The following is a 26,980-nucleotide window of genomic DNA, read 5'->3' on the forward strand; positions in this document are numbered from 1 at the left end:
GCAAAAAATAATGCTTTTTGTGCGTATGGAAAATTTGTTGGATATTTTATTTCAGCTCATGAAACATGGGACCAACACTTTACATGTTGCGTTCATATTTTTGTTCGGTGTAGTTATTTTACACCACTGATGTCGGGTCGGACATTATGTTTACATTTCTAGTGCCAACCCGCAATTATTTACCTCTCATGATCATAAAAAAGCCAGTAGACATTTTTAGTTCACATTTTTTAATAACATGGCACAATTTACATAACACAAGTTTAAATGAGGAGCATGCTGAAGATTCAGTCGCTTCTTTTTTTTTTGGTCTTAATTTTTTTTTGATTCTAGAAATACTTTTTTTAACGTACATGATTAACAGCAAAAAAGGTTTTTCTTGTTAACAATCTCTCTGCAATACGCATTGACTAACCACTACAGCTCCAGTGGACATTTTTAATGTGGGGTTTTAAAAAAACACTGCACAACATCTGGCTCTCACAGAGTTTTGAAGCGCACAACTAAACCTTCAGTGGACTACTAAAATAGATCTCTGCTCATTAGAAACAAACTATCCATAGTTTAGACCGTCTTTTTTGTCTTTTTTAAAATGTTTGTAGATACAACAACTTAGGACTTTAATACACTGTTAGATAAACATAACTTATTTCCAAACACATACTGTACACTCCTTTAGAAGGGATAATGTGGTGTATTTTTGTAAATGTGCTGTATTCTCTCCAAAACAAGACTAGTAGTGGGAGTAGTGTGAGTTGAGTTGTTGGGGTAACTGATAAGTAAGGGATCTCTCTCACTTTAAACTGTCTGTTCGGCGACTTCAGGCATTGGAATTCCTCTGAAAATAAAAATAGCTCTATAATAGACATTTTAAGGATTGTCACCACAACTTTGTATAATTTTTAAGAAATTATTTTACGTTTGCACAACCGTTGTACGGTATAGTGTTTTTCTACGAGCACTATTTCATTTCAGTGATATATACATTATTATGGTTTTGTGAGATCTTGGTTGTGGAGAGAATACAGTGTTGTCAGAGTTAGTTGGGGTGGGGACCAGGCTGGCTTTCAGAGTGTAAGCCCAGACATTTGTTGCATAGTTGAATGGGGGGTATGGTGGTCTCTGGTACAATGCTTTTTCTGCCGTGTCAAGCAAAAACCAATCAGCAAAAAGCACATTCTACCCTTCCTCTTTCTTAATAATAGTCCTCTATTTACATTTGTTCAAAGTAAAGCTTTCAAAACACCCTTTTGCATATTTGTACCTTGATTTGTTCCTTAAGGAGTGAGCATGTCGACTGTACACATATCTACACACTTTGCTGTCTGTCAATGCATTGAAGTACCTGTACATTCCAAAATGTCTTTGTGAGGGTGCCGTTTCTATGAGCCTACACACCTTCAGGGTATTCCAGGCCGCTTTCTATACAAGAGAACAATACACACAAAAAGCAGGAGCAAACTGGAAAAAAGAGTTTAGTAAAATCTCATTTTTTGTTTACATAATTTCATCCCCCTTTTTTTCCCTTTTTTTTTTAAAACAAAAACATCATCTGTGGGTGTTTTTCAACCACATATTATTCACAGCTATGGTACAGTCTAGTTTTCCCAAAGCTAAGTGCTTGGTGTGAGTTCAGTGTTAGTAATTCTGTCAGACACAGGGTATGGGGCAGAATCTGCCTGTAGTCCAGGGTGAGGCTGGGTTTGCACCCCGCTCCGTTCACCGTGCCTCTATGTCTTTGTGGTTGTGGGCTGACGGTCTGTCTCTGATGTCTGTGGTGAGGGGCATAGTCCGTCTGGGGGATCCTGGCCTGGCACCCAGCGTGGGGATGAGGGGGGGCGGGGCGCTCAGGGAGGCTGTGGGCGGGGTTTTGTTCAGGATACCATTCTGGTGGGCTGCGGCTGCGGCAGCGTGGGCAGCATACGCTGCAGCGGCGGCCGAGGGGCTTACCCTGGAGTAGTGCATGCTGGGTAATCCGGGGGCCATGAGGCCGGGGTGGGGGTGTGGCAGGTGGCCTTCCAGGGCGGGGTGGTGCATGGCGACGTGCAGGCGGCCGTGCTCGTAGTCCTCTCTGAGCATGTGCAGGCGCTCGCGCTCCTCCAGGTGGGCCCGGGCCTCCTGCTCCCGGCGCTGCTCCAGGGCTAGAGGGTGGTGGTGGTCGCGGTTAAAGTCATGAGCTTCTCGGTCCCTGTAGGAGCGTTCTGCCTCGTAGAGGCGCTGCCCGGCCAGCCGGTGCAGGGGGTCATTTCTCAGCAGCAGTTCCCTGGTCAGAGGGTCCCGTCTGTGGATGTCCAGGCCCCTGTACGGGTCCCTCATGGGGTCCCAGTGGAAGGCTGGGTAGGGGAACCTCTCTGCCCCTGGGATGGGGCTAATGCCCATGAAGGGGGCCACCATTCGAGTCCTCTCCAGGCCGCTGATGCTGTTCATTGGGTGGACGCCCGCCATGCCCATGGGCATCGCCATGGAGGAGGCGGGGTGGGTGTGGAAGCTGGGCGTGGGGGGCACCTGGGGCGGGTGTGGATGGATGTGAGGGTGTGGGTGAGAGGGGGGCCTGTCCCTGTCTGTAGGGCTGTCCTGCTCCTCTTTCCTCTCCTCCTTTACCTTCACCTCGTTGTTGTTCTTCTTGTGGTGCTCGTATGGAGAGGGCAGCTCTCCCTTCTTCTCCATCAGGGTCTCCCTCTCCCCCCTCCCCAGGCCCCCGTTGGGCCGGTCCAGGCTGGTCTGGCGGATGTAGGGTGAGGTCGTCCCTCTGCCATTGGCCTTGTCCTCAGACACCCGCACATCGTGAATGATTGGCGTTGTGTCCTTGTCGCTGTGGTGATTTTCTTTGAGCTTGTGCTCGTCTGTGCCGTTGTCCTTCCAGGAGTCGGGGTGCTCCCTGTCCCTGTCTCGGTCTTTGGGCTTGTCCTTATCCCTGGGGGGTTCGCTGGGGGGCAGGTGGTTCCTTGGGGGCTCCGGGGGACGGCTGTGACCCAACAGGCTGATGGGGTTGATGGGGACTGGGGACGGATGGGTCTGGTGACGCTTCTCCATGGCTTCCCTGGATGGACACACACAACAATGGGCTTTAAAGTCATATTTCATATTTGTATCACTAGTTCATTGTTTGTCAGTGGTATAGCTTTCATGTACATTCAGAGTTGTCTCTTCATAACACCCACCTCTCCTTGTCATCCTTGTTGACGGAGGAAGTGTCTCGCTTGTCTGAGTCTCGGTCTCTCTCGTGGGAGCTGACTGAAGCGCTCCTCTCCGAGTCGCCAGGTTTGAGCCAGGGTGGAGGGGTGGGGAAGGAGGGCGGTGTGCGGTGCAGCCGGTTCCACGGCTCGTGATTGTTGCTGAAGTGCTGCTGTGCATTGGGGCTGTCTTTATGGCCAAACACAGAGTTAGGCGCTGTTAGGGATTCAACACACGGAAAGAAGAAAAGACCAAAACACAAGTTAAAAGGCATATCTCCCTGGTGTGATGGTCGGTCAACTCTAACGTTAGAATTCCATGAATACCCCAAGCAACGTTTGTTTTTCATTTTCAGAATCTGACAGGAAATCCAAATGATTGGTTGTCAAATACACGTATACATTGTTGTCATGGAGATGAAACTCACTTAGTGCTGGGTTTCCAAGCCCACCAAAGGCTGCTGTGCTGAGAGAGGCGAGTCCTCCAAATGAGTGAGGCCTACTGAATGGCTCTGAGGGAGGGAGAGAGAAACAGGCAGACAGAGAGAGAGAGTGGGAGGGAGAGAGAGGCAGGCAGACAGAGAGAGAGATAGTGGGAGGGAAAGAGCAAGAGAATGAGCACGGGAGGGAGGAGAGAGCAAACACAGTCAGCACCCTCTCTATATTGCTCCTTTACAGTGTCAACCAGCTTCTGACACAGACACTGTACTTCTCAATGCTCCATACACCCTCAAAATCAATTGAAATGCTATGTTTTTATCTCTTTAAATCAAGTTTGACTTAACTAGGTGTACTGTGTGGGCTGCGCCTTACCTAAGTGAGGTGCAGGGGTGAGGAAGTTGCCAGGGTGGTGGGACGGGTGGCCGAACGGGCCGGCTGACGGGTGTGTAGAACCTGACATGGGAAAGAGAAAGAGTTGATGTAAGACATCTTCATGATAGAAAAAGTAGATATTCATCTCCCTTAGCTTAGTCATGTGTAATGTAGCTCAAATATTTGATTGTAGCATCATAGCTTCCCTAATGATTTTGAACTGAGATGCAATGTAGGAAAGATAAGCAGGATGCGTCCCAAGAGCATTGATCTCAACATGTAATCTGTAACCTATGTGGAGACCGGTGCTTTGCCTTGACACGCCATGCTAAAAATAGACCATGTGGCCAGTGGGATTGATCTAGCTCTGTGGGGAGAGGAGGTCCTGGAGATATTGTGTCAATCATAGAAATACAATGAACCATGAGTGTTCCAGTCAAATTGTTCTGGTCTGAAGGGCTTTGTCCCTTCTGGTAATCCAATTTCTATGGTGTCATTCTACCTTTACCCAGGACACTAACCAACTCGCACTCACCTGCTGCTGAGAAGAGCGTGGCGGGACGCGCTAAGTCGTGGGGGTGGTGCATCGCGCCAAAGAGGCTGGGGCCGGGGGGTCGACTCAGGAACTCCGGCTTGAGCCCAAAGTCCAGCTTGTGTGGGTCGACCTGCATCTGCTGCTGGAAGACGCCAGACAGGGAGAAACAGCACATGAAAAACCCTTCGCCTACACAGCAGCAGAAGGGTTATCTGAGAGCTAAGGCATGAAGCTGATCGCCGTATGTGAGTAAAGTAACATTTCCTATACTTTCATTGTATATCTGCAAAAGATGGGTTAAGGCTTGTGCAAATAAAACGTGTGTAAACGGCATTTTCCCTCCAGTACACCACTGAAGATACCACAAGATGGCAGTCCTCTTATAAGACTCTCTCTCAATACTGTCTCTCTCCAGGAGGGGAGCTGGATTATACTACCAATGTAACTGGCTTGGGGCTTAGATGATAAAACATTGGGGTTTAGAGAACCACACTATAGTGAAGCACAACAGACAGTGTTTCTCTACAGTCTGTGAGTGGAAGGAAATGCAAAGGGGAGGTCTCACCTTGACTTTCTGTTGGTGGTGGTAGATCTGCCAGGCCATATGGACATGCATGGCACACCACTTCCCTGGTTTCTGGACAAACGCAAAACAAGAAGATATGGTTAACCTCAAAGGCAGGATTCTCAAGGACACATTATGGGACGTTTATTTTTAGTTTTCTTTTAGGGGAGAGAGAACTAAAGCATTCCTACCCTGAGAATGGGCCGAAATGGATCCGTTAGCTAGAGGAGAGAAAGAGGGAGAGTTAGAGAGGGGATAGAGAGATGTGGGGGGGTGGGGGGTGGAGGTGAAGAGAGGGGGGGCTCAGTTACTTTCATGTCTCTCAGGTGTTTTTTATTTAGCAACTATGCGTGGCTTCACTATTGAATGCGTGAGTGTGTCCAGACAGGGTGCTTACCCTGGGGTCCTTGTGTAAGAGTGTGTGTTGGACTGCTCCAGGTCTTGAGGCCACATCCAGTGGGTTAGAAGTCTACAGAACACAGAGAGAGCTCATTGTGAGAGGAGGTATGGGGAGCACCGTCTCTGTCGTTAGTGTGTACATGCACGTTTCCCAAGTCCACTCCCTATTCTGATAACGTATGTTAAGCTGTGTGTTGGCCGTCAGAGCACCCTCTACAATGAAGATGTGTTTGTCATGTTCACTCCTTGTGTGTGTGGCCCCTACCTTGGGCTGGAAGGCCCCCTGCAGCGAGCCGAATGGCCCGTTCGGAGGGATCACTGGAGGAATGCCGGACACGCCCGGGGGGTAGGAGTGGAACAGCTGAGAACAGAAGAGAGGAGTGAGGATGGGTGTGGTGTTGTTCCGACACAGGAGAAGGAGCTGGATGAACACTGAGATGAAGGAGGGAGGGGCCATGATGACATGACAGGGTACAGGGGGGCTGGGGGGGAGGGTAATAACATGGCAGACATGATGATGTCACAACGAACCCACCACAACTAGGGATCAACATCCAGACCGCCGCCAGTCAGGTAGCTACAACTGTCACTGTCCTTAGTGGCTCAAAGTGTTTCACAAAACTAAAACAGTTACACTTTTATAATGGTACTGAAATCACCAGGTATTTACTCAGCACTAACATGGAAATGACACAGTAATAACCTATGAGTTACTTATTAGCCACTAAAACAAATCTACAGTTATTGGCTAGTCTTAGCTAGTGTTGAGAGTAAAACTGAACTCTCTCACCAGAAAGAATCCTCCTATACAATCACAACGGGTGTCTGTTGAGGCTTACATAATATACTTCCACATTAATGAACACATTTTAAAGAGGGGTTATCCAGCCTAATGGTGGTGATAGTAGTGAGATGAATTAAGACCAAACTCTGACTAACATGTAATTGCTACTCTGATTCACAACATGCACAACAGTTGAATGCCTCTGAATAGCAGAGCAGTAATTGAAGGCAGAGGTCAAGTGTGGTGGAGACAAAAGCATTTAGCGGCGCGCGCACACACACACACACGCACACGCACACATGCACACACTTGGTACAGCCATTGAACTAAATTGAGAATTTGTCCTATTCACTTGAGTAGGAAGGGGGTTGCAATGATTCAGCCAGGTTCCAGCGTGTGAATGGTACAGTAGTGAATGAATGAGCAAGCAGGCAGTCGTGTTAGCAGACAGACAGGATGCTGTATTCTCTCAGAGCAGAAGCAGAGGTGGAGGCATGGGAGCTACTGTGTAAATACACACAGAACTACAACATGAACTAGCATGGATAGATGGGTGGAGAGGCACGTACTGAGTGTACAAACTACCCCACAAACACAGAGAAACTCACGCTGTGTCTGTAGAAGGGGTCAACTTTTGTTGGGAATTTTTCAAACTGTAGAAGGAAGGAAATAAACAGAACTAAGAACAGGGAAAGAATATTCCAGCAGCTAAAGAGAAGCTTAATGATCTACATGTCAGCCTGGGCTGTTTAGTGAATCAAGAACAGAGAGGAGCCATTTGACCACATCGTTATCCTCAGCCTTAACAGCCCTTTCCCTGCCTCTCGCGCTCCCATTTCGTGAGCGACTGAAGAGCTCATAAACTATGCAGCTCTGTGTATCCCTGTGTCTCATTTGGGGAGGTTTTAGTGGTTTAATGTGGACCTAGGGAATACATTTTCCCCAGTCAAGTATAAACACTGCGGCCTTAAAACACTTTCATGTCCTCATTAGCTGCCAGAGTGCTAGCCAATCTGCCTTTGAGGAATATCTTCAGAGCAATGTAAGATACTCTGTGTGTGTGTGTGTGTGTGTGTGTGTGTGTGTGTGTGTGTGTGTGTGTGTGTGTGTGTGTGTGTGTGTGTGTGTGTGTGTGTGTGTGTGTGTGTGTGTGTGTGTGTGTGTGTGTGTGTGTGTGTGTGTGTGTGTGTGTGTGTGTGTGTGTGTGTGTGTGTGTGTGTGTGTGTGGTCTTATTCTTCTATCCTCGTGGGGACATTTCCTACGTTCCCACGAGGACAACGGCTATTTTAGGCTTAGGGGTTAAGGTTAGGGTAAGGTTTAGGGAAAATATGATTTTGAATGGAAATACATTTCAGGTCCTCACAAGGATAGAAAAACAAGTGTGTGTGTGTCCGTTGTCTGGGACCATGGGGTGTGTGTGTGTGTGTGTGTGTTAGAGAGAGGGCTGGTGAGAAGGCCTGTAATCAGCAGGACAGCCACACAGTGCCTGTGGCCCCAGATAAACAGCGGGGCTCCAAACCCAAAGCATTCTCCTATAATGAAAACTCAACTAACTACAGTACATGATGTCATTTAAGACAGAATGATTAGACTGGTATTATGTTCTCAAAGCTGGCACAGAATTAAACAACTCCGCCTCGGGGGCAGTTATTGCCAATTTAGCAAAAGCTGGATTCAAGTTTGGGGTGCCCAAAATATTCCAGAGAAAACACTAGAAAGAGTTTTTGGGAGAAGAAAGGCATCATTGTGGTAAAGAATGGAGAAACACATGGTTACTATTAGAAGGCACGCCACAAAAAAACTGTTTTCCTCCAGCGAGACTAGGACTACCTTATAGTACCAATACTGTATTAAAACAGCCGTGTTCAAAAACACTACCCTTTCCACCCCATTGTTAATGCATATACACCAAGCACTTTGAGGTTTTTGCTGTAAAAGCTTAATAAAATAAGACATCATCAAACATTGCTATCATTACACCCCCACCTCACCCCCCAGTCCACCGCCCCTCCTCCCCAAAACCCACAACCCTCTCAGCCCTCCCCGGAGTGGTGTTCTACTTATCCTCACATTTCTGGCTGGGGTACGCACCATGGGGGGTGCAGGGGTTGGCATGATGGCGTGGGAGAAGGGAGTGAAGGTGTGCTGGTGGGTGTGCTGGTGCGTGTGTTGGTGTTGGTGCTGGTGCTGGTGCTGGTGGAGCTCGGTGCGCAGGTAGGGGGGAGGGCCCAGGGAGGCCCCGCGGTCGGCGCTCTGCGAGGCGAGGAAACGGTTGTTGAGCTCCTGGCGCAGCAGGTCTTGTTCTGGAGGAGAGAGAAAGGAGAGGGGGAGAAGAGGAGGAAGAGGAGGAGGAAAGAAGAAGACTCATGGTCAGGGCCTGTGTGTGTTTGTCTCTGCCAGATCGGTTCTATAACAGCTACGGAGAAGACGAGGAAGAATACCCATGATAGCGAAAGTGTCTGTTTCAGATCTGTTTTAAGTGAGAGTAACAATATCCATGATGGTGCATTACAACCATTACAGAGGATCTATGGTGTTAGTCACATGTCACATTAAAACCAAGATAGAGAATCAGGATGATCCGGATGACAACGTCCTTGTATCATCTTCACTATGGGAGTCACACAGGACATTCCTGAACGGAGCATGCTGCTTGAAGAGTCAGCAACGTTACTGCAATTACAGTGCCTTGCGAAAGTATTCGGCCCCCTTGAACTTTGCGACCTTTTGCCACATTTCAGGCTTCAAACATAAAGATATAAAACTGTATTTTTTTGTGAAGAATCAACAACAAGTGGGACACAATCATGAAGTGGAACGACATTTATTGGATATTTCAAACTTTTTTAACAAATCAAAAACTGAGAAATTGGGCGTGCAAAATTATTCAGCCCCCTTAAGTTAATACTTTGTAGCGCCACCTTTTGCTGCGATTACAGCTGTAGGTCGCTTGGGGTATGTCTCTATCAGTTTTGCACATCGAGAGACTGAAATTTTTTCCCATTCCTCCTTGCAAAACAGCTCGAGCTCAGTGAGGTTGGATGGAGAGCATTTGTGAACAGCAGTTTTCAGTTCTTTCCACAGATTCTCGATTGGATTCAGGTCTGGACTTTGACTTGGCCATTCTAACACCTGGATATGTTTATTTTTGAACCATTCCATTGTAGATTTTGCTTTATGTTTTGGATCATTGTCTTGTTGGAAGACAAATCTCTGTCCCAGTCTCAGGTCTTTTGCAGACTCCATCAGGTTTTCTTCCAGAATGGTCCTGTATTTGGCTCCATCCATCTTCCCATCAATTTTAACCATCTTCCCTGTCCCTGCTGAAGAAAAGCAGGCCCAAACCATGATGCTGCCACCACCATGTTTGACAGTGGGGATGGTGTGTTCAGGGTGATGAGCTGTGTTGCTTTTACGCCAAACATAACGTTTTGCATTGTTGCCAAAAAGTTCAATTTTGGTTTCATCTGACCAGAGCACCTTTTTCCACATGTTTGGTGTGTCTCCCAGGTGGCTTGTGGCAAACTTTAAACAACACTTTTTATGGATATCTTTAAGAAATTGCTTTCTTCTTGCCACTCTTCCATAAAGGCCAGATTTGTGCCATATACGACTGATTGTTGTCCTATGGACAGAGTCTCCCACCTCAGCTGTAGATCTCTGCAGTTCATCCAGAGTGATCATGGGCCTCTTGGCTGCATCTCTGATCAGTCTTCTCCTTGTATGAGCTGAAAGTTTAGAGGGACGACCAGGTCTTGGTAGATTTGCAGTGGTCTGATACTCCTTCCATTTCAATATTATCGCTTGCACGGTGCTCCTTGGGATGTTTAAAGCTTGGGAAATCTTTTTGTATCCAAAACTTATTCACAACAGTATCTCGGACCTGGCTGGTGTGTTCCTTGTTCTTCATGATGCTCTCTGCGCTTTTAACGGACCTCTGAGACTATCACAGTGCAGGTGCATTTATACGGAGACTTGATTACACACAGGTGGATTGTATTTATCATCATTAGTCATTTAGGTCAACATTGGATCATTCAGAGATCCTCACTGAACTTCTGGAGAGAGTTTGCTGCACTGAAAGTAAAGGGGCTGAATAATTTTGCACGCCCAATTTTTCAGTTTTTGATTTGTTGAAAAAGTTTGAAATATCCAATAAATGTCGTTCCACTTCATGATTGTGTCCCACTTGTTGTTGATTCTTCACAAAAAAATACAGTTTTATATCTTTATGTTTGAAGCCTGAAATGTGGCAAAAGGTTGCAAAGTTTAAGGGGGCCGAATACTTTCGCAAGGCACTGTATATGAAAACCTCTAACCCCATTTTAGACCAGAGCTGTTCATTAACTGACCGGCTCACAACAGGTCGAGGAGAAATAGACAAATGCATTTGACATGCTTTTCAGAAAAAATGATTCTGTATTGACTGTTTTGATTTTCGGTGAGATGAACACATTTCCTTGTGAAAGTGAGAATTGCTCAGAGCGATACCGTTGCTAAATTATGATCACATTTGATCACAGTTTGGCACGACAGGAGAGGGCATAAGCACTTTCATCACATGGCCTGATTGGAAAGATAGTGTGTGTTGTTTGAGTAACCAAATCAATCAATCAATTAATCAAACCCAACAGAATATAGACAGAGGAAAGGACAGGATGCCTGTCAGCACCTACTGCACTACTATAGACAAACACAGACGGCAGAGTGCAGCTAACACAATCCTGAGTCGTCAGTCTCTGTCTCCTATAAATTAGCACCTAGGTAACCTTATGTCCGTCTCTCTCGCTCCCTGTCACAGTTTGACATGTCTTGTGCTCCACACGCACCTATCATGCTACAAATGACCTGGTTTCTGCCACAACAGCCATGAGAATTTACAGATTTGCACTTTGTTGTTGTGGTGCAGTTCTCCTGCCAGACCACGTGGGGGCAGCCTGGTACATGTGCCTACCTGAGTAGGGTGTCCCAGCGGCGGGGTGTCCTCCGGGGACCGGCAGGGTGCTAGACGTCAGTGGCGGAGGTGGGGGCAAGACTGCTGGAGGCGCAAACATATTGGGGTGATGGGGGTGTGGCGAGGACTGCAGGGCGGGGGGGAAGCCGTGGGGAGCAATCTGATTGGCTGGGATGGACAGGGGGAAGGCGGTGGCTGCTGCTGCAGCGACTGAGCCGGATGGCGGGAGGTGGGGTAGGTGTGGGGACGGGCCAGCGGGGCCGTGGGGCTTGGTACCGCCCGGGGTACTGCTCCGACTGCTGTTAGAGAGAGAGAAGGACAGAGAAGGGGAGAGAGAAAAAGAAAAATGATACCACTTCCACATGTCAACTCTTCCCCCTATTTATAGTAGATATGAAGCTCTAATAGACAGAAAGGTTTCACATCCCATTAAATGTTTTGTCATACCCGTGGTATATGGTCTGATATACCTACGGATGTCAGCCAATCAGCATTCAGGGCTCAAACCACCCAGTTTATAAGTGCAATTATAAACTGGTTGGTTTGAGCCCTGAATGCTGATTGCCTGACAGCTGTGGTATATGAGACCGTATATCACGGGAATGACAAAACATTTATTTTTACTGCTCTAATTACATTGGTAACCAGTTTGTAATAGCAATAAGGCACCTCTGGGGTTTGTGGTATATGGCCAATTTTCAAACCTCCGCGTTGCGTCGTGCCTAAGATCAGCCCTTAGCTGTGGTATATTGGCCATATACCACACCCCCTCGGGCCTTATTGCTAAAATAACCACCACTGGCAAACATTATAGAACAGCATCTGTGTTTGAACGTTTCTCTAGTTGAAGGGACACTTCGGGATTTTGGCACTGATTTTCTTTATCAACTTCCCCTGAGTCAGATGAACTTGTGGATACCATTTGTATGTCTCTGTGTCCAGTATGAAGGAAGTTAGCGGTCGTTTCATGAGCCAGTCCTACTAGCTTTAGTGCAATGAAGACTGGAAGTCTATGGGTATCTGCTCGCATGCTAGTAGATACCCATAGCCTTCCAGTCATTGAGCTAACACTGATTATCATTATCAAACTACCACTAACTTCCGTCATACTGGACACAGAGACATAAACATGGTATCCACAAGTTCATCTGACTCTGGGGAAGTAGATAAAGAACATCAGTGCCAAAATCCCAAATGATCCCTTTAAGCAGCTCCAGAGGTACATGCATAAAAAAGGAGAGAGCAAGAGAGAGGAAGAGACCAGGCAGAGAGCCTGTTGTTGTGTGTGTGGGTTTCTCCCTCTGAGACTCATGTAGCAGTATCTTAACAAGCTAAGCCCAAAAGCTTATTAGCAGCTGCCGCCTGTCTCCATAACCACCATGTGATTATTCACAGAGGCTGCCAGACCCGTTGGCACACTGGCAGAGGGTTCCAGTCACAGAGCCAGCTCCTCCCTGAGACGGAGAGCTTTCGCTGGGACTGGGGCTGAGTGGGGCTCTATCCTGGAGCGCTGAATTAAAGCACAGTATGCTGCTTGATAATGGGTGGTGGAACAGCTAGCTGATCCATAGAGATCGGTAAAGAGCTGTGACTGGTAGGTAGAGAGCTGAAGGCTACTATCAGCGGATGACAATGTGGGTGGTAACTAAATCCAAGCACTTATCGCTCAGCTGGAGAGGCGGTGGTTTAACTACCCTGGTGAGAGTCAGCGATGTTATTTGGCTGGAGGGTTTCAGCACATTACTAACTCAAGGTTTGATCTTGCCAATCATTTACATGCTGACATAAGATAAGAGTTTGGGACTAACCTGAGGCCGTTGAAGCTAAGGCTATTGCTGTAGGCAGACAGGGGGCGAGGGTGTGGCCCACAGCGTGAGGGAGGGCGATGAAGCCCGGCCGGGCTCTGGCTGGGGGGGTGGGCCGGTAGGGCGGTAGACGGAAGGTGTGTGTGCAGGCTGGCGGTGGGCGGAGGCCGCGGGTGGGGCAGGGTCTGAGGCTGGTGCTGGGGCCTGGGTTGGGGGGGCTGCGAGGGCTCTTGGCCCTGAGCAAGAGGCAGGACTTCAGGGATCTGAGGCCTGAGGGAAGCCTCTGAGCGTGGGGGCTGGTGGACAGGTACCTGGGCCAGACGGGAGCTGGGGGGAAAGGGCTGGGCCTGGGAGGAGGGTAGGGACAGAGGCAGGGGGCGGGCAGCCGCACAGGGCTGAGGGGGTAGGGGCTGCTTGGGAGCACTGGGTGCGGGGGGAGGCACGAGGGCGTCCCTGCAGCTTTCCAGGCTCTTCTCCTGGCTGCGCTCTAGGCCTGACACCTTGGGGAGGCCCAGGCCGCCACGCTCCTGGCTGTCATTGGTGGAGACTGCATTGATGCTGAAATCTGGAACTGTGGACAGAGAGAGGGAAACACAAAAAGAGAGACTGGTCAGTACTTCAGTCACAGACACGGTTCATATTGAATCACACAGACTGCTCACTCCAACAAATAAGAACTCCACAAGAGCTTCCAAACACTAGACAAACTCTGCTCATTTCTAAACAGCCCATTGATAAAGTCCATTAATAGTATGATATACAGGATGCAAGACCTCAACAGAGCCCCTCTACAGTGCTTGTACATGGCAGGTAGGTCCTACTCAGACAGACACTGTGCTGAAGCATCAACAGTCAGCTCCCTGCATGGTGTATGAGCTGGAGCAGGAAGACTAATGGAGGATGACAGTGCATACACAACCAGTAATTAATGTTTCTCTCTGGGCTTCTGGGGGCACGCATGCACGCACACACTGGCTAAATCTCTGCAGAGCTGATGATTGGGCCAGTACCGCAGGGCCGTGGCAGTGAGGCAGGCAGCCCTCTGGTGCTCCACTATAGCAGAAAGCCTCTGAGGTGGCTCTCTCTGTAGTATTGTTGTTAGGCTGGTCCCAGGGGCCCCTGGCCTCATAGAGGAAGACCCAAGGGACCCAGGGACCGGCCTAGCAGTAATATGACAGAGAGACAGCTTACAGACAGAGAGCAGACCACGCCTGGTCACCTGTCTCTCCGCCTGCCCCCCTCTCTCTCTCTCTCTCTCTCTCTCTCTCTCTCTCTCTCTCTCTCTCTCTCTCTCTCTCTCTCTCTCCCGGGCTCCATACAAAGCCAACCATTACCAGTAGAATGTTAAACAAGGATTAAAGCACCAAGGCACATGTGACACCATCATTAGGGGTCAGGCCAGAAAATGCCTGGCCAGCAGCAGATAGACCAAGGGATCAATATCTATTATCTGCTGTAACAGCTATTGACCACCACTTCTCCCCGGAGAGATGAGACAGTGCAAGACATCTGTCAGCGGGAGAACACAAAACACACACACACTCTGCAGATAAAGTGTATCCTTCTGAACTGGCACACTTTGTCAGATCATTATGACATTTCAACATAGCCTATATCAGGGTTCACCAATTGGCAGATTTTATTCGGTCCCCCAAGTGTTCTGAGCAACAACATAAACAAGTTCATTTTTCTGTTTTGTTTTTACATAAAAGACTGTAAAAACACCAGGGAATCCGCTTCAAGTGATTTTCATTTTGGAAATCTGTTCAGAAGTATTCCCACGCATATTAGAGTGATACACTGTATGAGATCGTATACAAATGTAAGCAAGGTTTGAAAATATTATGCTTTAGTCAAATATATGATCTGTTTGGCGTTCCAGTCTAGTAATGATTTGTAATTATGTTCTGGTCCCCAGACCATCCGCTCAAGAAACAAAACGCCCAGCGGGTGAATCTAGTTGATGATCCTGGGCTTTATAAAACCTATTAAATACAACGATAAGGTCCATCAGCAGAAAAATCCTCCGCAAAATGTTTGATTGTAAAACGTCAACCAGGCCACAATAAAATGTGCACAATGTCTGTTTTCTGTAGTCTAATATGGTACTGACTCGCACCACTCAGGCTGGCTCTAACGCACACTAACACCAGTCAGTGTCTGCCTATATTCAGACCAGATCCATGCCATAGGCCACACCAATCTGCCCCGCTCGCCCACGCCACCAACTTCTACAGAGGCTCCTTCTAGGTAGAAAACATGCCTGGAGTAACAGATGGACAGATGGAGGGCGAGCCTCCTAATTCTCCATCCCCCCTTTCTTTCCCCCTGAGGTCGCTGGGCTTGTTTCGAGAATGTGCTAATAGGAAACGTTGAAAAGAAGGTGTCTCTTCTCCTCGTAATGAAGACTCCTGGGCCAGGAGGAGGATAGGAGCAGAGGAGATGTGTACAGCTCTTCCCATGAGAGGTGATTTGTCAGTCTCCTTGATCCCTGGAAACAAATACACCCCCCCCCCCCCCCCCTGTTGGTTCCTTACAAGAACCAGCCCTGCTGTTTTCCTATCCCAACATGTTGTGTTTTTAAGTAGTAGTGGGGAAGTGGGCCCATGAATGTGCTGGTTTATATCACATTAGAATGGGGAAGAAATGAATGAGGCCTGTTGGAGGTTATTTGTTCATTTCTTACGGCTTGAGGTGGTGGTGATGCCAAGGGCTGGATTTAAGGCTCAGAGGAACTGAGGGGCTTAGAGTGGGGTGGTGGGCGAGCAGAGAAAAGCAGAACAGCCATTCATTAAGATGGGTGTCTGGGGACAGAGGCGAGGGGTTTAAGAGCACCGCTCATTATCCAGGGGTGAGCCCCCTGTAACCCCCTCTAACCACTTACAGAACATTAACTACACCCCCACTGCTGCCACTGGGACTACATTAGACGGGGGGGTATGGATGTTCAATAAACAAAATAGAGAATGCAATACTAGGAAAAGGGGTGAGTGAGGGGACTAGCATTTCAGCATTTATTTTAGCTCTGATTGCGACAAAACGCACCCTCCCTCTCTGTTGTGTAGCTGGAGACTGTCCTGACAGATTTATAGGGGTACAGACCTCTGGGGGTACAGACCTCTGGGGCATCCCAACACTCAGTCCCTGTCCCCTTCTCCCTGTCTCTCTGTCCCATTCCTCCCCTAAATAGCCCCATCACACATTCTTAACCCACACGCCATCCCTTCACCCACAGGATCCAATGGAGTCAGGGGTTACAACGCTTCAATCACACAAAACCATTGCAGCAAACAGCCTAGCTATGAGCTATCAGCTCCAAATGTCCGGATGGACATCTTCACTAAGTCTGTGTCTCTGTTGGCCCGGGGATAGCCTAGTCCCAGATCTGTTTGTGCGGCCTTACCAACTCCAACTCCTAATGTGCGACAATGATCATAGGAGTTGACAAGACAGTACAAACAGATCGGTCGTCAGCTAGCCAAGGGATAGATTGTGGTCTGAGACACACAGTGAGGGAAGACAATGATGAGAGCTGAAGTGAAGCTAAGAGGCTATATATCCTTATCCAAACTCCATGATGCAAGAGACAGGCGCCTCAGAGGACACCAAACTGTCCAGCCTGCTCAGTGTCGAACTCCCAGCATCCAGCAGCCGGTCTGCTCCAGTGATGCTGAGGCCTACTGAGTATGACCCTCGTGGTTCAGAGGACACAAAACATTCTCATTGAACAAACATAACTCTACAACACTTAGGGTTCAAAGACCAGAGATAGCAAGCTAGAGGGAAGGTGATAATTTTCATTTAACCGTTCATTTAACCATCCATCAAGCCAAGAGCTCGTTTGGATAGAGTAACTAGAGAGTGCTGTGCTGACATCTGTGCACCTGTTGAGATGTGGAAGGAAACAGGTGCTACTGAAAGGAAACACGCTGCCAGGAAATGTGGGGGAAAACTGAGCCAACTCTGGTTAACCCTGCTTTGTCTCTGTGTGTGTGTGTGTGTGTGTGTGTGTGTGAGTGTGTGTGTGTGTGTGTGTGTGTGTGTGTGAGTGTGTGAGTGTGTGAGTGTGTGAGTGTGTGAGTGTGTGAGTGTGTGAGTGAGTGAGTGAGTGAGTGAGTGAGTGAGTGAGTGAGTGAGTGAGTGAGTGAGTGAGTGAGTGAGAGAGAGAGAGAGAGTTGGGGGGAGGAGTAGAGAGAGAGAGAGAGAGAGAGTTGGAGAGAGAGAGAGAGAGCTCTGGCATCTTCCCCAATATTTGGAACCAAGGACTGATAACCCCAATCTACAAAAGTGGAGACAAATTTGACCCCAATAACTACCGTGGAATATGCGTCAACAGTAACCTTGGGTAAATCCTCTGCATTATAATTAACAGCAGACTCGTATATTTCCTCAATGAAAACAATGTACTGAGCAAATGTCAAATTGGCTTTTTACCAAATTACCGTTCAACAGACCATGTATTCACCCTGCACACCCTAATTGACAACCAAACAAACCAAAACAAAGGCAAAGCCTTCTCATGCTTTGTTGATTTCAAAAAAGCCTTCAACTCAATTTGGCATGAGGGTCGGCTATACAAACTGATGGAAAGTGGTGTTGGGGGTAAAACATACGACAGTATAAAATCCATGTACACAAACAACAAGTGTGCGCGTAAAATTGGCAAAAAACACACATTTCTTCACACAGGGTCGTGGGGTGAGACAGGGATGCAGCTTAAGCCCCACCCTCTTCAACATATATATCAACAAATTGGCGAGGGCACTAGAAAAGTCTGCAGCACCCGACCTCACCCTACTAGAATCCGAAGTCAAATGTCTGCTGTTTGCTGATGATCTGGTGCTTCTGTCACCAACCAAGGAGGGCCTACAGCAGCACCTAGATCGTATGCACAGATTCTGTCAGACCTGGGCCCTGACAGTAAATCTCAGTAAGACCAAAATAATGGTGTTCCAAAAAAGGTCCAGTCACCAGGACCACAAATACAAATTCCATCTAGACACTGTTGCCCTAGAGCACACAAAAAACTATACATACCTTGGCCTAAACATCAGCGCCACAGGTAACTTCCACAAAGCTGTAAACGATCTGAGAGACAAGACAAGGCAAGGTCTCTATGCCATCAAAAGGAACATACATTTCAACATACCAATTAGGATTTGGCTAAAAATACTTGAATCAGTCATAGAGCCCATTGCCCTTTATGGTTGTGAGGTCTGGGGTCCGCTCACCAACCAAGACTTCACGAAATGGGACAAACACCAAATTGAGACTCTGCACGCAGAATTCTGCAAAAATATCCTCTGTGTACAACGTAGAACACCAAATAATGCATGCAGAGCAGAATTAGGCCGATACCCACTAATTATCAAAATCCAGAAAAGAGCCGTTAAATTCTATAACCACCTAAAAGGAAGCGATTCCCAAACCTTCCATAACAAAGCCATCACCTACAGAGAGATGAACCTGGAGAAGAGTCCCCTAAGCAAGGTGGTCCTGGGGCTCTGTTCACAAACACAAACACACCCTACAGAGCCCCAGGACAGCAGCACAATTAGACCCAACCAAATCATGAGAAAACAAAAAGATAATTACTTGACACATTGGAAAGAATTAACAAAAAAACTGAGCAAACTAGAATGCTATTTGGCCCTAAACAGAGAGTACACAGCGGCAGAATACCTGACCACTGTGACTGACCCAAAATTAAGGAAAGCTTTGACTATGTACAGACTCAGTGAGCATAGCCTTGCTATTGAGAAAGGCCGCCGTAGGCAGACATGGCTCTCAAGAGAAGACGTGTGTGCTCACTGCCCACAAAATGAGGTGGAAACTGAGCTGCACTTCCTAACCTCCTGCCCAATGTATGACCGACCGACCATATTAGAGAGACATATTTCCCTCAGATTACACAGATCCACAAAGAATTCGAAAACAAATCCAATTTTGATAAACACCCATATCTACTGGGTGAAATTCCACAGTGTGCCATCACAGCAGCAAGATTTGTGACCTGTTGCCACGAGAAAAGGGCAACCAGTGAAGAACAAACACCATTGTAAAAACAACCCATATTTATGCTTATTTATTTTATCTTGTGTCCTTTAACCATTTGTACATTGTTAAAACACTGTATATATATAATATGACATTTGGATTGTCTTTATTGTTTGGAAACTTCTGTATGTGTAATGTTTACTGTTAATTTTTATTGTTTATTTCACTTTATATATTCACTTTATATATTATCTACCTCACTTGCTTTGGCAATGTTAACACATGTTTCCCATGCCAATAAAGCCCTTGAATTGAATTGAATTGAGAGAGAGAGAGAGAGAGAGAGCGAGAGAGAGACAAAGAGGAGAGAGAGTGCAGAAGGCGATGCAACAGCAGGTAACCTGCTGCACCATATTGCAACACACCTGCTCCTTCTTCTCTCTCTGTCTGTTGGGGGAAGAGGAACCTAAAAGACTGTGGCCATGTTTCAGGGGGATGGTAAAAACAGCCCACCTTGGGAGAACCGCTGACAACCATAATCCCAGCTGTCTGTCACAGCAGACAGAGACCTTCAAAGGCCTGGACTCACCCCCCACTCCCTCCCCCCTTCTCTCTTTCTCCATTTCTCCCCCCCTCCCTCTCTGTCTCTCTTTCGATTCCCTATATCTATCTCCTCTCTCTCTCTCTTTCGAACCCCTATATCTATCTCCTCTCTCTGTCTCTCTTTCAATTCCCTATATCTATCTCCTCTCTCTGTTTCTCATTCGATTCCCTATATCTATCTTCTCTCTCTGTCTCTCATTCGAACCCCTATATCTATCTCCTCTCTATGTCTCTCATTCGATCCCCTATATCTATCTCCTCTCTCTGTCTCTCATTCGATTCCCTATATCTATCTCCTCTCTGTCTCTCTTTCGATTCCCTATATCTATCTCCTCTCTCTGTCTCTCATTCGATCCCCTATATCTATCTCCTCTCTCTGTCTCTCATTTGATCCCCTATATCTATCTCCTCTCTGTCTCTCATTCGATTCCCTATATCTATCTCCTCTCTCTGTCTCTCATTCGATTCCCTATATCTATCTCTTCTCTCTTTCGATTCCCTATATCTATCTCCTCTCTCTGTCTCTCTGTCGATTCCCTATATCTATCTCCTCTCTCTGTCGATTCCCTATATCTATCTCCTCTCTCTGTCGATTCGCTATATCTATCTCCTCTCTCTGTCTCTCTGTCGATTCCCTATATCTATCTCCTCTCCCTGTCTCTCTGTCGATTCCCTATATCTATCTCCTCTCTCTGTCTCTCTGTCGATTCCCTATATCTATCTCCTCTCTCTGTCGATTCCCTATATCTATCTCCTCTCTCTGTCTCTCTGTCGATTCCCTATATCTATCTCCTCTCCCTGTCTCTCTTTCGATTCCCTATATCTATCTCCTCTCTCTGTTTCTTATTCGATTCCCTATATCTATCTTCTCTCTCTGTCTCTCATTCGAACCCCTATATCTATCTCCTCTCTATGTCTCTCATTCGATCCCCTATATCTATCTCCTCTCTCTGTCTCTCATTCGATTCCCTATATCTATCTCCTCTCTGTCTCTCTTTCGATTCCCTATATCTATCTCCTCTCTCTGTCTCTCATTTGATCCCCTATATCTATCTCCTCTCTCTGTCTCTCATTTGATCCCCTATATCTATCTCCTCTCTGTCTCTCATTCGATTCCCTATATCTATCTCCTCTCTCTGTCTCTCATTCGATTCCCTATATCTATCTCTTCTCTCTTTCGATTCCCTATATCTATCTCCTCTCTCTGTCTCTCTGTCGATTCCCTATATCTATCTCCTCTCTCTGTCGATTCCCTATATCTATCTCCTCTCTCTGTCGATTCCCTATATCTATCTCCTCTCTCTGTCGATTCCCTATATCTATCTCCTCTCCCTGTCTCTCTGTCGATTCCCTATATCTATCTCCTCTCTCTGTCTCTCTGTCGATTCCCTATATCTATCTCCTCTCTCTGTCGATTCCCTATATCTATCTCCTCTCTCTGTCTCTCTGTCGATTCCCTATATCTATCTCCTCTCCCTGTCTCTCTTTCGATTCCCTATATCTATCTCCTCTCTCTGTCTCTCTGTCGATTCCCTATATCTATCTCCTCTCTCTGTCGATCCCCTATATCTATCTCCTCTCTCTGTCGATTCCCTATATCTATCTCCTCTCTCTGTCGATTCCCTATATCTATCTCCTCTCTCTGTCGATTCCCTATATCTATCTCCTCTCTCTGTCGATTCCCTATATCTATCTCCTCTCTCTGTCGATTCCCTATATCTATCTCCTCTCTCTGTCGATCCCCTATATCTATCTCCTCTCTCTGTCGATTCCCTATATCTATCTCCTCTCTCTGTCGATTCCCTATATCTATCTCCTCTCTCTGTCGATTCCCTATATCTATCTCCTCTCTCTGTCGATTCCCTATATCTATCTCCTCTCTCTGTCGATCCCCTATATCTATCTCCTCTCTCTGTCGATTCCCTATATCTATCTCCTCTCTCTGTCGATTCCCTATATCTATCTCCTCTCTCTGTCGATCCCCTATATCTATCTCCTCTCTCTGTCGATCCCCTATATCTATCTCCTCTCTCTGTCGATTCCCTATATCTATCTCCTCTCTCTGTCGATCCTCTATATCTATCTCCTCTCTCTGTCGATCCCCTATATCTATCTCCTCTCTCTGTCGATTCCCTATATCTATCTCCTCTCTCTGTCGATTCCCTATATCTATCTCCCCTCTCTGTCGATCCCCTATATCTATCTCCTCTCTCTGTCTCTCTGTCGATTCCCTATATCTATCTCCTCTCTCTGTCGATCCCCTATATCTATCTCCTCTCTCTGTCCCTCTCTCTCCGTATGTCTTTCCTTTTTCTTTCTCTTGGCATCATTAGCAGATTCTGCCCCACTCACTCAGTCAGTCAGTAACATTGCTTCAGGGTTAACACATCACTCTGCATCCTGCTTAGAGTTGCAGCCAACCAACTAAAGTGTTCCGCAAGGACTGCAATGCACTTCAGGGATCAGTCACAATCATAAGAAACAGATTAATGTGGTCTAGACAAGATCGTGGGCGTTTTCTCTCTCCATTTCTCGCCTTCCAGCCGGTCCAATAATTATGCACTTAAACAATGGTTGTGTTGTTTCGAGAGACTGCCGCTCCCCCCCCCCCCCCCCCCCCCGACACCTTCCATTTCCAACCACTCCTCTGCCCCGCCGATCCCTGCTTCCTCCCTCCAAAAACAGACAAATAAATCCAGGAAAGCTGTTTCAAATCAATTAAAGTACATACAGAGCTGAATACCACTGACTACAGCCCGGCCCTCCTCGAAGAGAAAATTACATTTTGCATTTGTCTTCTGTGTAAACATGAATTATAATCAGAGACCCCATGCCGAGGGGTCTGGGGAGAACTCAAACTACTCTGTGTTTTCATTTGCACTCTGAATCATTTATTCTACTTCAGAAACACTATTCTATAAGACTTATGAAATGCCTTTCCTACGCACTTCTCAGTAGTTGGTATCAGTGACATGTATTCATGGTTGCCAAAGGAAGCCAGGCTCCCCCCCCCCCCCAAAAAAAATAATACTATTTTTTAAATTATATATTTTTTATCTCTCTGTATTTCAGAAATGTCCTAAAATTTGCAATAGGCTGACTGTATCTCACCTGGAGAAAGAATCTGAACGGACGAAACAGCGCCCGTCTCAGTATGTGTAGCCCATCTATCTGATGCTGTCTGGTCAAAAAGAGTATGACATTGTTGCCACCCACAGCGTTGAATGCAAGGGAAGCCAGTGAGCATTTGGCCTCCCTTGATAAAAAAAGAACAAAATAATAGCCAATCAGCATTAAGCTAAACTGAGTGAGCTCAGTTGTGAATGGTCCTGGCGCACCCAAAAAAAAAGCCAGTTTAGATTTGGCTTCATACCAATCACATCACATCAGAAGCCAAACGTCATTGACAGAAAACTTGAATTGATTTTTGCAAATCGTTCCAGATATTGGCAACAGAGAACTGGAAGCAAAGGCGGCCAAAGGTGGTGTTGGCTTTGGGGATGACCATGGAGCGCATGCTGTGGGTGGGTGTTGTTATCGTGACCAGTGCGCTGAGATAAGGCGGAGCTTTACCTAGCATAGACTTATAGATGACCTGGAGCCAGTGGGTCGGGCGACAAATATGTAGTGAGGGCCAGCCGACTAGAGCATACAGGTCGCAGTGGTGGGTGGTATAAGGGGCTTTGGTGACAAAACGGATGACACTGTGATAAACTGCATCCAATTTGCTGAGTAGAGTGTTGGAAGCTATTTTGTAAATGACATCGCCAAAGTCGAGGATCGGTAGGATAGTCAGTTTTACGAAGGTATGTTTGGCGGCGTGAGTGAAGGAGGCTTTGTTGCGAAATAGGAATCCGATTCTAGATGTCATTTTGGATTGGAGATGTTTAATATGAGGCTGGAAGGAGAGTTTACAGTCAGATTTCAAAGTGCTATACAGAAACCCAGTCTAAAACTCTAGAAAACCCCAATGGAGACGTAGGAGCACGGTGGCTAGGATAAACTCCCTAGAAAGGCAGGAACTGGCTTCCCCAGTGGTTGGTATTCAGACTTACCTTATGCAGTCGCGTAACGGGCTTTGCAGGCGCGGTTTGCTTGCACTGGCTGAATACAACTCTCCCATTTTCTGGCCAACAGAGGTTTCATTCAATAGAGTTTATTACATTTATCTTAATCTATCCAGTTAATTCCATTTTTTTTCGACAGACTCACTAGAATACACAGAGGGACCGGGTTCAGAACATTAGGGATCAATGAAAGGAAGCCATCTAAATATATGCATATTTGTCTCCGTTTCAGCACCAACTGGCTTAAAAATACTCTGATCTTGTAGATTATTCAGACACATTTTAGGGTTAGGAAAGTATGTGTGTGGAGAGCCTTTACGCACTAAATATATTTTATTCATCCTAAAAGTTGCCATATCAAGTTAAATCCATTAAATATTGGAAGGTGAAAAAAGTGTACAATATGGTTTGAACAATAGGCGAATCCTACAAATCTAACCTAATCCTCATGAATCATGGAATTGTAATGACAAGGATCCAATCATTGCGCCAGGCTCCAGGTTTAACCTGCGATGTGTAGTCTAGGTTCCATAATGATTCAAATAGACTACAAGTCCCAAGTTATTGCGCAACGTTAACCTAACATGATCCACTAATGCCAGCGACCTTCAGGAACAACTAGACTGACGTGACAAAGAAAGAAATGGAATGATGCAAAATGGAGGCTACGAGTTGAAGGAAACTAACACTAAAGACACAGTTATAAATGTGTGTTGGTATTACTGAGTGTGACTCCTGACAGTGGCTAATATTTAACATGATACAAATAGTCAACTAAAACAGAGAAAAGTCTGGGCATATAATTAAAACATTATAAAACGCATAAATCAACGTGGTCGGTTTGGCGCCACAGAAGCCTGTAGCTTGGGTCTCCAAATATCATCATGATGGCATTCAATGGAAATGTGGTATAACGACACAGCTATTTATAGCCTACTTCACTGTGGAAACGGAGCCGCAATACAATATCATGTTGATATGAGTTTCAGTTTGCTGCCATATGACTGGTTTCACATTAAGTCTCCAGGGATCATAAGGAAAGAAACAAGAAACTAGTTGCACTTTCAACTTCATATTTGGTTAGACAGCAAAATTGGGTTCTAATTTAGCGCCAAGTGAGCTAAATTCAGTGCCCTCATTTTTTGTGGACTGGTGTTCCCCCGGGGCACCCTGAATCAGTTAGTAAGAGTAGATGTGTTTATTTGTCCTTAATGAAGACTGTGTTCAAGGCGAACGGCAGACATCGTTAACACCTCCCTCTCATATGGAGCAGGAGCAACAAACAACCAGACAGCCTCATACACTCCCAAGCCTCACACATTCCCACACAGGCCCCCAGTCCCAGCTAAGAATCCCTCTGAGCCGACACACGCACACGCAGCCTCGAGCTACATCTCTCAGGATACTGTACTTCTTCACGCTCTCTCCATCTCTCTCAGGACTCTCTCTTTCTCCAGGAGCTCATATTAGCAGACGGCTGCTGAGTCCAACTCCCCCACTGAGCTCTCTGGTGCTCCTAAAGTACTCCACCATGGTAGACTATAGGGAACCCTGGCGCCACAACAGCCTATCTGGTGGTGCCATGAGGGAACCTCCAAGCTGAGAGAACACTTCCTGTTTCGAGGATCAGCATCTGTAGGACACAGTACTGTACTACACTTTTGTGATGGGGGAAAAATCTATACAGTTACATATCGCGATATTACATGGATACTTTCACTCCAAGTATCAATAAAATAATATATATATATATATATACTGAACAAAAATATAAATGCAACATGCAACAATTTCTAAGATTTTACTGAGTTACAGTTCATATAAAGAAATCAGTCAATTTAAATCAATTCAATAGCCCCTAATCTATGCATTACACATGACTGGGCAGGGGCGCAGCTATGGGTGGGCCTGGGAGGGCACTCATTGGGGAGCCTGGCCCAGCCAATCAGAATGAGTTTTTCCCCACAAAAGGGCTTTATTACAGACAGAAATGCTATTCAGTTTCATCAGCTGTCCGGGTGGCTGGTCTCACACGGTCCAGCAGGTGAAGTAGACGGATGTGGAGGTACTGGGCTGGCGTCGCTACACGTGGTCTGCGGTTGTGAGGCCAGTTGGATGTACTGCCAAATTCTCTAAAACAACATTGGAGGCAGCTAATGGTAGAGAAATAAACATGAAATTCTCTGGCAACAACTCTGGTGGACATTCGTGCAGTCAACATGTCAATTGCACGCTCCATCAAATATTTTATTTCAGCTCATGAAAAATGGGACCAACACATTACATGTTGCGTTTATATTTTTGTTCAGTATACTGTACATAGTGTATACTATTACTTATTTTTTTGCTAGGTAGCGTTAGCTAGTGCTAGTTGGCTGTTCCTGCCCCGAAACTTATTCGATAGTGAGACATGTTTTCAGCGTTTTTATTTTCATGACTGGTCAAAACTAATTTTCTCATGATCTCTCATTCGTCTGCAGCATACATATAATGAGCAATATGTTTGGAACATCAAATCGCAATCAAATTGCAGTATCGAATCGCAATACATATCGTATCGTCATCTAAGTATCGCGATAATATCGTATTGGGAAGTCCCTGTCAATTCCCAGCCTCACTATACTTTCACTGCTGCTTTAAAGTCAGACAGATCACTCAAATGTTTACAAGGCCAACCACTGTAAGCCAAAGAACTAGTAACTTGTACTTGTTAATATCAACTTACTGAAGAGTCTATGTCAGTAACCTCATCAGAAAGTAGTTGGTTGGCCTCATCTCGTGTTCTGTGCCAAAGCAGCCAGAGAATCCCGCAGACAGTATCATCCCCTCAGCTTTAAAGACTTTAACGGCATTAGAGGGGTGACAGCGGTAGCACCATGCCTCTGATTCCTTATCCACGTCTCTAGAGTGTGGTGGAGCACCCAAAGCTATGTGCACACTTCACTCAGGCATGCATGTCCTACATGCCCAGGACGGGGGCCCGCTGCTGGGCCTGACAGTTATGGAGGGTCCCCTGGCTGGCACCTGCTGGCCCGGCTGTGCTCCGTTATGTCAGCAGGGCTCTAAATGCAGGGCCAGAGGGGTGTGGGTTACACCCCGCTGGGTGCCCAGAGCTGTTAACCGTGGCAGAATGGAAGCTAAACAGAGATAAAGCCGTGGGTAAGAGAGAGCACAGGACAGCTATTCTGGATATGTGTCTTGGGAAGAGTGTGAGACGTGTTGTGTTGCAGTGTGAATACCAAACAGATCCATGCATTCCTCGGTAGTAAGGCACACCCCAACAT

At 46.5% G+C, this 26,980-nt stretch overlaps 1 protein-coding gene across 7 annotated transcripts in view; it reads right to left on the reverse strand.

Annotated features, from left to right (window-relative positions):
- Positions 1-213: 213 nt before the first annotated feature.
- Positions 214-26,980, reverse strand: part of LOC110537471 (autism susceptibility gene 2 protein) — a 489,908-nt gene continuing 463,141 nt past the window's right edge. Inside the window, exons 7-19 of one of the 7 annotated variants that reach the window (XM_021623533.2) lie at positions 13,033-13,600; positions 11,225-11,523; positions 8,341-8,573; positions 6,878-6,922; positions 5,751-5,846; positions 5,484-5,555; positions 5,278-5,307; positions 5,087-5,158; positions 4,522-4,660; positions 3,987-4,067; positions 3,602-3,685; positions 3,162-3,402; positions 214-3,040 (exon numbers count right to left, since the gene is read on the reverse strand). In XM_021623533.2, coding sequence (XP_021479208.1) covers positions 1,720-3,040; positions 3,162-3,402; positions 3,602-3,685; positions 3,987-4,067; positions 4,522-4,660; positions 5,087-5,158; positions 5,278-5,307; positions 5,484-5,555; positions 5,751-5,846; positions 6,878-6,922; positions 8,341-8,573; positions 11,225-11,523; positions 13,033-13,600 — 3,281 coding nt within the window. In that variant the 3' untranslated portion in view covers positions 214-1,719. Of the gene's footprint in view, positions 3,041-3,161; positions 3,403-3,601; positions 3,686-3,986; positions 4,068-4,521; positions 4,664-5,086; positions 5,159-5,277; positions 5,308-5,483; positions 5,556-5,750; positions 5,847-6,877; positions 6,923-8,340; positions 8,574-11,224; positions 11,524-13,032; positions 13,601-26,980 lie in introns of all 7 variants that reach the window. The other 6 variants (XM_021623532.2, XM_021623537.2, XM_021623536.2 and 3 more) reach the window with 6 other exon arrangements.

The sequence above is a fragment of the Oncorhynchus mykiss genome, chromosome 12 (genome assembly GCF_013265735.2).
Source record: "Oncorhynchus mykiss isolate Arlee chromosome 12, USDA_OmykA_1.1, whole genome shotgun sequence".
In the NCBI taxonomy this organism is placed as follows: domain Eukaryota; kingdom Metazoa; phylum Chordata; class Actinopteri; order Salmoniformes; family Salmonidae; genus Oncorhynchus; species Oncorhynchus mykiss.